The 13,926-nt window shown below is 42.9% G+C and overlaps 1 protein-coding gene across 3 annotated transcripts in view; it reads left to right on the forward strand.

The window, feature by feature from the left end:
• SACS (sacsin molecular chaperone) overlaps positions 1–13,926 on the forward strand; it is a 45,904-nt gene that overhangs the window by 11,723 nt on the left and 20,255 nt on the right. For 2 of the 3 annotated variants that reach the window (XM_046664727.1, XM_046664728.1), the window contains exons 6-8: positions 4,125–4,271; positions 6,830–8,309; positions 8,916–9,007. In XM_046664727.1, coding sequence (XP_046520683.1) covers positions 4,125–4,271; positions 6,830–8,309; positions 8,916–9,007 — 1,719 coding nt within the window. Of the gene's footprint in view, positions 1–4,124; positions 4,272–6,829; positions 8,310–8,915; positions 9,008–13,926 lie in introns of those variants that run through there. The other variant, XM_046664729.1, reaches the window with a different exon arrangement.

Genomic DNA, 13,926 nt, shown 5'->3' on the forward strand with positions numbered 1-13,926 from the left:
TGTGTCTCAGTCCTCCTCTTTGCACTGTTGTGTCTCAGTCCTCCTCTTTGAACTGTGTGTCTCAGTCCTCCTCTTTGCACTGTTGTGTATCAGTCCTCCTCTTTGAACTGTGTGTCTCAGTCCTCTCTGAACTGTGTGTCTCAGTCCTCCTCTTTGAATTGTGTTGAAAAGAGTGTTCCTGACTTCTAGAGGAGCTTTAAAGTCAGTAGGATGATTGTGAATGACTATATATGATAGAAAGTTATTGAGAAAAGGAACAATCAATTAGATTTTCCTGGATGTATTTTTAAAAAGATGTAAATCATATATTTTTAAAAGATGCTTTATGATTTAGACGGGTAATCGACATTATTGTTAAACATTGAATTTTTAGCATTTATCATAGCTAATGTATTCATTCTTAGGTCAAATTTGTGATATGAAAGTTGGGTTTTTTATTATATGAAGAGATGCGATGAGGTGTAATACAGTGGGGTTTTTCGTTCCAGTCCTAACTCCTGCCACCTTCGTGATCTTGGGCGAGTCGTCTCACCTCCGTTGTCCATTTTTATGATGAGAGGATTAAACCAGTAGGGTTTCCTGTTTCTAAGATTCTATGATTTAATGCAGCCATTGTTGAAGGATGTCGGGCGTGGATGTGAATGGGTGTTGTCCAGTCCCATGGGGCTGCTGTGCCGCATGCGTCCCCACGGTGCACTGTGTGTTGAGTGCTGCTGTGAGTCTCATGTTTACTCACTGTGATTAAGCCGGTTAATGAGGCTTGCCTAATTTCAGTCTGCTCAGCTATAAGATGGTAAAAAGAACAAAATCTGCCTCCCACTTCTTTTGGGGGTTAAGTGAGCTTGTATATATGGTACTATTTTGTGTCTGGAGTCGTGTGGACGGTAGTTACCCTGTGTGTGCGATTGATCCATAAAGGTGAGAGAGTGAAGAGCTCCTACAGTGTTTTGCTTCAAAATTCTACCTAATGTCTAGGATTTTTTGCTTCTAGCCTTGACCTCACCTCATTTAAAAATATATTTGGAACAAGATTATTTAGCTGTGTATGTGCATAAGTATACTTAGAGATAGGCTATTTAAAGTGGTATCAGATTATCCAATTTAAAATAAACTTGGACATATAGAAGCAGGTAGAAATGATCTTCGATATCTTTATTTAACAAATATTATTGAGGGCCCCGCATGCTCTTGCGTACGTGAGAATGTGTTTCTCTTGCAGACAGATATGAATGTTGTCTTGGCTGGTATCGTCTTCTTAAGCACAGGTTTTTTTTAAATTGATGCTTTGTTTTGCAAATAAGAACTCTTGAGTCCCACTTGTTTCTGTTCCTTTTTATGTAATCAGATGACAGAGGCCCAATCTGTCAAATCAGTTGCAGAAGAATAAGAGATCTTACCCAGTTTGTCACACTTGACTGTGGATTTCAAGGATGTAGTTAAGAGAACAAGTGAAGGAAGCCCGGGGACTCTTGCACTCGCAGCCCCTCCCCCGGGCTCCTTTGTGCTGTGTCCCCTGGATGCACCTTGGCGTGGTGTTGGCAGGAGTGGGCTCTGAGTGACACGTGCAGGCCGTCACTTACGCAGAGGGAGCTCCTTCAGGCATCAAACACGTTCCTGTTTTTCTCTGACAATTACGTAGCTCATGGCATTTTCAGGGAATTATGTCTCATAAGTCTATTAATTCCAGGTGTATTTACAATAAGCGACCTTCTAGAAGTAACCACTAGATAAAGGCTCTTGCAGTGAGCACTCAGTGTTTGCCTGGGGAGCTGCCGTCGGCGTGCTTGCTGGGAGAGGCAGCTGGGCCCTCTCTCTCAGGGTCCCTGTAATCCTCAGGCCGCAGGCCTGCTGCTGAGCCTTTGCTTCCCAGACAGCCTTTTTGCCTGTCTCTCGGGATGTTTATTCTTTTCTTGTCTCACTCCCGGGACCAGGAGCACACTTTGTGATCAGGGTGGATGTGAGGTATTTGAGGCTGATCCCTAAGAGACTCAAGTAGGTTGGAGCAGAATGTGCAGCTTACCTCCTAACCCCAGAATGCGTACGATCAGAATTACACCTTGGTTAAACACATTGAATAATAACTGATTGTACCTGCTCCATGCAGAATCCAGTTGAGAGACGATGCATCTTGCTGACTTTGACCACTTCTCTGAGGTCTGGGTGGGCTGGTCTGCGTGTGCACTACCTGCTTCTGACACTGACCAGCGGAGTGCGGGGAAAGCTCCAGAGGCCAGTGTGCAGGACAGGCTCACCTACAGGGGGGTTGTTTATCTTTTTCCTTCTTTCTAGGAGTTGCGTTGATGGTGTAGGGTGGGAAACAGCACTTTCGATAGTGTCAAATCTTGGAGAATGTGGATGTGAGGGAGAAATTCTTTTTCATGAGAAACACTTCCTTAGTTGAGTTTGTAAGACCAAGCATCTCTTAGTTTGTAATTTAACAAAACTTTTGACAAGCAGTTGGACAGCAGAAGATTGGCTACCTAGTTTTCCAGTGGACAGCGGGAAGGAAGGTGGGTCTTCCTTCAGGCTGACGGCTCTGCTTGCTCCCCGGCCGTACTGCATGGTGTGTCCCCTGCTGGGGTCTGAGTCCCTGACATGTTCTGTGTAGTTATGCGAGTTCTTTTAGATCCTGGCGAGAGGCTCATGCTCGGTCCTGGTGTTCAGTGTTGAGGTTCTGCAGTTCTTGTTTCTGTGTCTTCATAAGTGTCTTTAATGGACATCTGGACCAGGCAGAGCCAGACGCTGCTTGCTGGATGCCATTTTAAACCAGCTGTGGTTAGCTGTTGGGTAATAAGATAGTTATTTTGTTAATAGTCCTGTAATATTTATTTTGTTAATAATAAGGACTAACAGTATCATGTGCTACTACTAGTGATTACAACAGTAATGCCTCTGGCTGTTTAGGCGTCTCCTCTGTGCTGAGGTCCGTGCTGTCTCATTTGATCCTCAACACTTCTTTGCGGGTGGATACTGATCTCATCCTTGTTTTACAGATGAGGAAACTGAGCCTTAATGACTTTGGTTTGCCTGAAGTGATGCAGTCGGTGACGGGGGAGCTGGGTCTGAAATCCAGGCTCATCTGGCTCCACAGTCCCCTTGAACCCCAGTGTGCTGGTCCTTCCCAGAGAAGCCTCAGCACTTGTGGCTGGTTTCATGTCCCTCCTGTGACCGTTTCTCAAATAGCAGCCTTGCCACTTCTGTAAAACAACTATGCCAACGTGCCCATGTCTGTGCCTGAATTTATAGGTGCCTGAGAAGAGGCTTCTGGGGGTGTTGGAATGTTCTCTGATTCATTTGGATGGAGGTTACATAGGTTTATTCACTTTGTAAAAAAGAATTCATCAAGCTGTACGCTTAAGATCTTTGTATTGTATATATGTTATACTTCAGTAACTTTTTAAAGGAAAAAGGTTGATTATGTTTACAGTACACTGAGTTACTGCAGTTGAACGTAGTCAAAGGATGTTAGAAATTCTGAAGATAAGTCTCGAAAAGTGGAGTTCCAAAAACATTTTGTGCGGAATTACAACTTTTTAAAGAAACTACTTTAGAGACAGGATGGTGTTATTCTGAAGTGCTTATTTAAAAATCTGTCACATTAATGATTTTTTAATTTATGCAAGTAACACCTTGTATAGAAAAATCTAGACACTGACAAAAACACAAACACAAGATGATTATTAATCTTCCTAAAGGATTATTTTTTGCCTTATGAAATAATGTATTAACAAGGTTTCTGTAGATAGTAAGTCTCCTTAGTACATTTACAGGTCATCCCATTTACACACAAAAACTTAAATATGCTAGTTAGGAACAAGTTTTACAAAGTAGTACACTGTGATTAATTTCCTTGTTTGCCCTGTGTTTTGGGTGTCCAAGTACCGTAACACCCTTAATTTTTCCTTTTGGATTTTTGACCAACAATACTGTACTACTACTGCTGGGAATTCTTGCCGTTAATTTATGTTTTTATTTTTATTGTGAAAACAGTTGGAATTATAATGCAGAATTAAGTCATTCCGTTGACTCCTTTCTGTCTCACCATTGTGTAGAGGACGTTCTTGAGAGAGAACTGAGCACTTGGCTTTCTTCTTCTGAGCCCCTGGACCTGTGTTTGCCTGCAGGGTCTGCCCTCTATGTCTACAACAATGCGGTGTTTACCCCCGAGGACTGGCACGGCATTCAGGAGATCGCGAGGAGCAGGAAGAAGGACGACCCTTTGAAGGTTGGAAGATTTGGGATTGGGTTCAATTCGGTCTATCATATAACAGGTATAGTGTTTGGCTTTTCAGTCTTGATATTGAAAACTATTTTAGCTTCTATTTTGTAATTTATTTGGTTAACTTCAGAGATGATACTGGTTTAAAAGGCATCTTTTCCAAATTCTCTGTCAGTGGCAAGAAGTATGTCAATGAAATATCAGTGTGTCTGGAATTTTTTTAAAATTAAACAAAAATTTTTTTTAATTTATTGTTTTTTTTAATGAGTTCATAATAGTTTACATGAATGTGAGATTTCAGTTGTACCTTATTTCTTGACTGTCACCACATAAGTGCTCCCCTTCACCCCCCGTGCCCACCCCCTACCCCCCTTCCCCTGGTAACTACTGAGCTGTTTTCTTTGTCCATGTATTTGTTTATATTCCACATATGAGTGAAATCATCTGGTATTTGTCTTTCTCTGTGTCTGGAGTTTTTTGAAGTTACCGTGATAACTACAGCAAAGCTTCATCATGTGATGCTAAAAGTTAATGTCATCATGATCCAATGGAATCAACGTAATATATTCAGTCATTTTGTGTGAGGTTTGAAATGTATGTCTTGAAATGCCTACACAAAATTGTGACTCTAAAACGTTTTACACCGAAAATGTTTGTCAGGCAAACTGATTTTCACAGATTATCTTGTACATATTTTTAAACATCGGGGCTAAAAAGGAAAGTATAATATCCAGTGATATTAAATAATTGACCATGTGCAGATCTTTGAGGTGATTCTGGTTTCTCTACATTTTCCTCATAAAAATTTTCCTCTTCTTAAACTTAGGAGTGTTTTAAAGATTACTTTGAAGTTATGTTTTGAATCCATAAAGAATACCAGGTTCTGGTTCATAGTTACATTAGGAAATACTGGAACTCTTAGTGTAGACATCTCTGAGTGTATGGCTGTTTTTCCAGAATCAGAGCTCTTAGTATTTGCTGTAGTCTGTGGTAAAATTTTTTTATGGAATTGGCCTTTGTTGGGGTTTAGTTTCAAACTGTGTCTGCATTTGGAACTTGCAGGAGAAGGGGAGAGAGAGCCGGCAGGGCTAGAGCTGGGGTGGCCACAGCTGGGGTGCTCTGGAGAACGCAAGTGGATGGTGTTGCCCTCAGACAGCCAGCCTGAGTTGGGACTGCCTGGGCACCCATCACTATAGCCCCGTTTTCGTCAGCCTATTTTTTTATTGCATTTACACTATTATAATATTATATTAAGTAATATTAATTACATATTATATAATAAAAGTTGTATTAAATCATATTACAATATTATATAACTATTATACATGAATACTAATATTCATGCGTTCAGCTGTTTGGAGGTCACCCCTCAGGTCTGTGGCATGTAGCAGTTTTAAGTTTTAGGGGGGCACAGCATGGAAACTTGTTTGGTTGGAGTCCCGCTGACTGCCAGCATCTGTAGCTCCCTGTGGATTCGTCCCCCTTTGAGAATGAGCACATTCACGTGGACATTATTAACTGAGTGCTGTTCTCTACCCTGAGGATTTGCGACAGCCATGGGTCATGCTTTACAGCTGTCAGGAGTCTCCCTGATGTCATTTTGATAATGGGAGTGCTAACACTGTGTGAGGGAAGTGTAGACAGAGTGCCGTAGATGGCCTTGTTGCTGGATTTAGTGGCTGGGTTGGTGAACAATGTTTCCTACTTGAAATACCTGAGACCTTAGGAGTTGGTGCCTGTGACAGGTGAGCCTGCAGTGGCAGCCGTGCATAGTAAAGGTGGACGTCGTTGAGCCGTGTCTGGCATGAAGGTTAGTTAGGTGCTCGAGTCGGCATGCGAGGCAACCCCCGTCAAGATGACCTCGGGATGTGCTTAAGAGGCACATGGTGGAGAATTCCTCGCAGTGCGGCACGTCCGACCTCTCTGGTTTTTCTGCCAGTGTTTGACTATCCCTCTGTCTTTGGTTGAGAACAGGTGAAGCAGCTGGTATCAAATTAGGGGCCATTCTTTACAAAAACATGTCTCTTGAAGCACTGCACTTGGGTTCAGCGTGGCGAGATGCTCCTACATGGGGCACTTTGCTCTGAGGGGCACAGGGACAGCACCAGCCGAGGGGCTCACTTCACGCTCGCTTCCGGGCGTGTGCTTGCTGAGTAACACGGCGGGCTGGACTACCTGCGTTGTTACTTCTCTCCCCCTCTTTCTTCAGAGAATCTGCGGTTGAAGTTTTTATTTTGAGCATAAGATGCAATTCTGTTTAATTGGGTTCCTGTGGCTGAGGGGGCCGAGTATAAATACTATCCGAATGCTCTTTACATATTTAATTGTTTAATAAGAGTTTGAAGATACAGCTTAGATATTTTCACAATAATAAGGTACATTATGCCTGGTACTTATTGAATCAAAAGAGAAATCTTTATTTTTTGTGTTCAGAGAATTCTATTTCCAAAGCTAAATTTAATTTGTTTTTAGACAAATCTGTTTTAGAGTCCATTTATGGCTCTTGCTTTTGCTTGTGTAATATTTTGGTAGTAATTATGCGCTATAACTGTAATTATAATTGTCCATTAAGTTTCAGGGTCGATCACAACTGTTGAATTTTCTCTACAGATGTTCCTTGTATCTTTAGTGGTGACCAGATTGGGATGTTAGATCCTCATCAAACACTTTTTGGTCCACATGAATCAGGCCAATGTTGGAATCTCAAAGATGACAGCAAAGAAATCAGTGAGCTTTCGGACCAGTTTGCCCCATTTATTGGCATTTTTGGAAGCACCAAGGAAATGTTTGTAAATGGCAATTTTCCAGGAACATTTTTCCGTTTCCCTCTTCGCCTACAACCTTCACAGCTGAGTAGTAACCTCTACAACAAGCAGAAGGTTCTCGAGTTGTTTGAGTCTTTTAGGGCCGATGCAGACACGGTGCTGCTCTTTCTGAAAAGCGTGCAGGACGTCTCCCTGCACGTCCGAGAGGCTGATGGCACAGAGAAGCTGATGTTCAGAGTGACTGCTAGTGAGAGTACGGCCCTGAAACAGGAACGGCTGAATTCTGTGAAGATTCTGGGAACCGCCATAAGTAACTATTGTAAAAAGATTCCAAGCGATAGCGTAACCTGTGTAACGTATCACATAAATATAGTTTTAGAAGACGAGAGTACTAAAGACACACAAAAAACATCTTGGTTGGTGTGTAACAGTGTGGGCGGGCGAGGGGTTAGTAGCGCCCTTGATTCTTTAGCTGATGAGTTGAAATTTGTCCCAATCATTGGAATAGCCATGCCCTTATCAAGCAGAGATGATGAAGAAAAAGGAGCAACATCTGATTTCTCAGGAAAAGCATTTTGTTTTCTTCCTTTGCCGCCTGGTGAGGAAAGTAAGACGGGCCTGCCGGTGCACATCAGTGGGTTCTTTGGCCTGACTGACAATCGCAGAAGCATCAAGTGGAGAGAGCTGGACCAGTGGAGGGATCCGGCAGCCTTATGGAATGAATTTCTCGTTGTGAATGTTGTCCCTAAAGCCTACGCTACTCTGATCTTAGATTCAATAAAACGTCTGGAGACAGAAAGGAGCTCCGATTTTCCCTTGTCGGTGGACGTCATCTACAAACTTTGGCCCGACGTGAATAAAGTCCGGGTGCACTGGCAGCGGGTGCTGGAGCCTCTGTTTAACGAGCTGTTCCAGAATGCGGTTCTCTACTCCATTAGCAACCACTGGGTCCAGCTGGAGCACGCCTACTTCTCAGAACTGGATGACAGTTTGGAATACACAGAAACCGTGCTCAACTACCTCCAGAGCTCAGGGAAGCAGATTGTCAAGGTGCCGGCCAATCTGGCCGCCGCCGTGGAGCTCGCCGTCCCCGGCGCGGCCAGGAAGGTGACGCCCGCGTGGGTGCGGCAGGTGCTGCGCAAGTCTGCGCCCGGGGGCGGCGCCCGCGAGAGGCTGCACCTCCTGGAGTTCGTGCTCTCCGACGAGGCCTACAGCGAGCTGCTCGGGCTGGATCTCCTCCCTCTGCAAAACGGGCACTTCGTCCCCTTCTCGTCCTCGGTCTCAGACCAAGATGTGGTTTATATTACCTCGGAAGACTACCCAAGGTATGTGCCCCACTTGGACAATGCCTCTTTGCTCGGAGGGGCTCCTCTGCCCCCCCACGTTTAGTCCTTCATTGTGAAGTTCGTCAGTTATCAATGTGGATTTTATAGTTAGGAAGACTTTTGCGGAAATAACTTTGTTAAAGTATGAAAGGATACATTTTTATCTTCTAAAATGAAAAAACATACAATGTTTATGAGTTAAAAAGTTATCCAAGGAGTTGTTTTTCTTGGAAATTTCAATAAAGTGGTTATAATAACTAAGTCAGACCAGTCAATGATGAATTATTTTGATTAAATTTAAATTAATTAAAATGGCATATTAAGTATTTCTTTATAACTGAGAATGTGTATTGATGTTTCAGAAATTAAAATTAGTTTTATTATAAGATGTTTAGACTGTTTCTAGATTTGGATATGATGCGTGCTGCCCTTGTGTTTTAAGGTGAAGCCTAGACAACATTTGATCAAAAAGTATTGCATCGTGATTTGGTGTGTGCATTATAATTTACGTAAAATATTACACTTAACTGACTTGAAATTATATGATTGAATTTCTTTCTCTTAGAATTGTTAGATTATAATTGCTGTGTTCCTTTCACTTTTTAGGTCCCTTTTCCCAGGTCTTGAAGGAAGATTTATTTTGGATAACTTGAAGCCTCACCTTCTAGCTGCTTTAAAGGAAGCTGCCCAGACCCGAGGTATGGTAGTTGTCTTGGTTTTTTTTTCATTAAGCTATTTATAAAAAGATAAAGTTTTTGTAAGTGTTCTATTAAGTTGAACCAGTATGAAATTGCCAGTAGTTACCAAAAGTGAGATTGTATTTAGAAATCTCTCTTGTCCTGGTATGGTGGTGTATGTTTATGGAAGTAGTTTCTCAGACCTGCACAGTGCTTTCCAGCTTTCCAGTGCTTTTCCATTTCTTTTCTTGGTTGAGCCCCCAGCCTCATACCTTGTAGCCTGTGTAGTAGTGAGGATGGCTGTCATTGGTTAGATTGCACGGACGAGGAGAGAAAGAGGTGCGGTTCAAGGTTGTCAGCCCGTGTGTGCCCAGAGCTCAGGACTTCCTCCTCTCCGCCTTGTTGTCTTGTCCGTCCACACTGCCCTCACAGTTCTGCATGGGTGTGCTGGGTCAGACTCAGGGAGATGCAGACACATCAAGTGAACTCTGCAACGATGTCGGGAAAGGGGACTCCTGGGATCTTTGCAAAGGATGAGTGTCCTTAATTGAGAATTCTTTTTAGGAGCAGACAGAATGGTTTGGGGAAAAAAATCACCATGGTTCTAAGTTTAATATTATCTTTCAACTTTTGCGAGCATCTTTTCCTTTATAAGATTGTTGCCTGAACTTTTTCTAAGTTAGATATTGGCCTGAAAAATTATGGATTTGTCCCTCTGGTTAAGGTTAAGGTTGTGAAGCATATTTTTTGTGATATGTTTTTTATAGCGTATACTGTTTTCTTTCAAAGATAATGCCTAAAGGAAATGTTTCACATCTTTTAGTCTTTAAAAATTGTATATCTTTACTCATTTAAAAATAAGCAGAAGGAATTGGAACGGGGAGTCAAAGTGAGACTAAAGGAAAATGAGGATGGAAATGCAGTTTACCATAAGGACTCTGTCACTGTGAGGTCGTAGCTGTGCCATTGATTGTCCCGCATCTAGATTACTCACTTAACTGGGAATTCTCATCTTCAAAGTAGACTTGGGGGGGTCTAAACATAGATTCCTATAACCCTGTCGTTCTTTGCTCCAAAGTTTTAGAAATTTTTATTTTTCAAATTCTCTATTTTTATAAAAATTTACATTAAAATATGTATATACGGGGGCTGGCCCCGTGGCCGAGTGGTTAAGTTCGCGCGCTCCGCTGCAGGCGGCCCAGTGTTTCGTTGGTTCGAATCCTGGGCGCGGACATGGCACTGCTCATCAGACCACACTGAGGCAGCGTCCCACATGCCACAACTAGAGGGACCCACAACGAAGAATATACAACTATGTACCGGGGGGCTTTGGGGAGAAAAAGGAAAAAAATAAATCTTTAAAAAAAAAAATATGTATATACAAAGAGTATACATATCATAAATGTAGGCTTAATGAAATTTTACAAACCAACCACACCTCAATCAAATACCAGAAGATTGCCACAGCCAGAAAGGCTTCTCATGCCTGGTCCAGTCTCAGCTGCTCCAGGGTGGCCGTGACGCTGACGTCATAGCAGAGGCTGATTCCCTGGTTATTGTGCTGTCTGTTAAAGGGGTCGTACAGCATGGCTCTGTGTCTGCTCCTTGTTCTTGCTCTGATATTTGTGAGATCCATCCAGGTTGCCGCATGTACTTGCAGATTATTCTTTCTCATTGCTGTGGTATTTCATTGTGTGATGTATTACTTTCTTTAGAAGAGAATTTTTTTTTTTTGAGGAAGATTAGCCCGGAGCTAACAACTGCTGCCAATCCTCCTCTTTTTGCTGAGGAAGACGGGCCCTGAGCTAACATCCATGCCCATCTTCCTCTACTTTCTATGTGGGATGCCTACCATAGCATGGCTTGCCAAGCGGTGCCGTGTCTGTACCTGGGATCCGAACCGCTGAACCCCAGGCTGCCGAAGCAGAACGTGCGAACTTAACCGCTGCGCCACTGGGCTGGCCCCTTGAAGGGAATATATATATATATATTTTTAAAGATTTTTATTTTTCCTTTTTCTCTCCCAAGTCCCCTGGTACATAGTTGTGTATTTTTAGTTGTGGGTCCTTCTAGTTGTGGCATGTGGGACGCTGCCTCAGCATGGCTTGATGAGCAGTGCCATGTCTGTGCCCAGGATTCGAACTGGGGAAACCCTACGCTGCTGAAGCGGAGCATGTGAACTCAACCACTTGGCCATGGGGCCAGCCCCCTAAGAGAATATTTTTGTTAATGGCCTATATTTTCTGTGGTGGATATGGGTTTGGAAATCAGCCGAAAGTTATTCAGAACCAAATCAGGTAGAAAGGTAGAGGGCTAACAGAATAATACTGCTTTTACTCAGAACTTTTTAAATGCCGTCTGGCACAGGGCACGGCCCTCGCTGTCTTTAGCCTCCGGCGGTTGGGGCACCTGCGGTTACGGTTTTAGGGATGAGTTAGATTTATGTATTAACTTAGGTAATTTGACGTCTCGACAAAGTTGAGTCTTCCTGCTTTGTGTCCTTTCAGCTTCTCATCCACTGTGGATTCCGACTTGTCATTTTGGCATTATACAGTAAGAACCGTGTTCGTCTCTGGTTCTTGGTTGATTTTCTTTGGACCATTACACTAGATGGTACATCTTCACTTTTTTTTGTCGCTCGTATTGTGTGGCTCGGTTCTCCCAGAAGTTGTCTTCATGGTCATTTTCTTTGTCTTGATGTAAGTCTTGGGCTACTCTTCTCATGATTATTTTATAATCTTGACCGCTAGCCTTTTCAGTATCTTTGTCTGGCCATATGGGTGATGGGTAACTGCTTCCTGGGCATCTTCCCTATTATTTTTATACCATTAGTTCCAGACAAAAATTAGTTGTTGATATTACTTCAGCAGTTATCATGCCATTAACAGTTACACTGTTTCAGACTGTCAGAATGTAGGGCTGATGGCCCCTTTGCTTTCCTTCCTGAGATCTGAGGCAGTGAAGAGATACACAGAGAGGGACCCAGCAGGTGGACATCAGAAGTCGCCCGTGTGACTGATAGCTCTGGTATTGGAGGTCAGGGCTTATGGCAGGCAGTGGCTTTATACTGTTGAACCCAGAATTCAGTGGTTGTCTCCCCAGGCTGGTCGCAGGCAGCACTGGAAGACCTTCCAGACGTCTTTCCTGAGGCTGCTGTGCACAGCGGAGTGTGGAGGGGCCATCCCTGAGTCTCCCTGGTAGGCACAGATGCCCCCGAGTTTGCCCGTGAGATAGGCCATTCCCCTTTCTGGTGGCCTGGGGCAGATGGAGGGTGTTAGTGAGAGGGGTCAAGAGTTTTGTGTTATGGAGCTCCCTTCATTTGTGGGAAACAGCACAGTTGATGCTTTCTGCTCTAAATAATGATCACGTGATTGTTCTGCTGACACAAAGCACTGTGAACTACTGTTTACTGATTATCTGTAAAAACTGATGGGCCAGTTTTAAAAATACTGCTGCATAAAATTGGAACGTGAGGGTTTTTGTTCTGCGTTGGATACTTCTCTAATTCTACAGCTGAAGCAAAATTTGTCCCATTGTAGGCTAGTTTTACCTTTTACTTGTATCACCTTTAAAATCCTGAGCTAAATAGTAAGTTAATGCTTGGGTTTTCACTCTTGCCCCCTAGCGCCTCTTTCCTCGCAGCAGTTCAGCATGTTTCAGTCCTTCCCATTTTGGGGAAAACAAGCCAGATCTTGACTCTGGTTTCCCCTCTGGCATTCCCTCCTCGTCTGGCTTCTAGAGAGAGTAGTGTATGCTTCTTGTCTGTACTTTCTCATCCTCTAGTATCCCTGCGTCTGCTATCACTCTGGTGGGATTGCCTGGCTGACGTCACTGGTTCATGATTTTTCATTATTGAATCCACTGGACTTTTTTGCTCCTTTTTGCCTGTTCTCCATGAAGCTTTGACACTGTTGATCACTCCCCCTTTGAACTCCGTGACTCTTATGTTTCCATTCTCTCTTGGTATCCTTATATTTCTCTTCCTGCTTCTCAGAATTATTTGTGAATTTCTGTTCCTCAGTTTACTCCCTAAGTATGGGTTAGTTTAGGGGCTTCTTCTGCTTTCTTATTTTGTTCCTTACTTCCTTTGAGTCTGCTCCTTCACTGCCAGGCATCCACTGTCATGCACATGTAATGACCTCCGTGTCTTCAGTTGCCACCCCAGTCTCAAGAGGGGTAGTATAGTGTAGTGGTTACAAACCTGGACATTGTAGTCACACAAATCTGGGCTCAAACTTGACTCTTCTCTTGTGTGACTTTGAACAAATTACCCTACCTCTCTGAGCCTCTGTTTCCTCATCAATAACATGGTAATATGGTAACATCCTTCCGTAAGAGTGTATCTGAGGCCCTCAAGATTCAATTACATAAATTGCAAGATTGCTTTATTACCAGGTTAATGAAATGAGAATAAGGGTTGAGTGGAGGATGGCAGGCAATGACAACCTAGTAATTGAATTTTATCCCATTTTGCATTATCATAGCAGCGTAGGTTATTGAAAAGCTCTTTTGTAGTGTTTTACTCATAGTCGGAATTACTCTGAAGATCAGATGAGGTATACAGAATATATTTTAACATAATACCTGGAACATAAGAAATACTGATAAAATGGTAACTGTTATCTTTTTTGCACTTGGAGTTCCGTAAGTATCTCAAAATCAACATTTTCACAGCTTCAGTCCCCATCTTTTCCCCAAATCTGTTTCTCCTTTTGAGCGATCCTATTGAGAAAGGTACCCATTACCCGTGTAGTTGCTCAAGAATGAATCCTGTTTCTCAGCTTTGTTCTCCACAGTTTCCAGCTTCTGTTGATTAAACTTTGTTTATTGGTCCCTTTCTCTTATTGCACTGCCACTGTTGGTGTATTGGTCCTGTGTGTCTTGTGACATTATTACTGCAGCCTTTTCGTGGATTCCCTCCCTCTCATGCTCGCTCTCCA

Source organism: Equus quagga, chromosome 6, assembly GCF_021613505.1.
Source record: "Equus quagga isolate Etosha38 chromosome 6, UCLA_HA_Equagga_1.0, whole genome shotgun sequence".
NCBI classification, from domain to species: domain Eukaryota; kingdom Metazoa; phylum Chordata; class Mammalia; order Perissodactyla; family Equidae; genus Equus; species Equus quagga.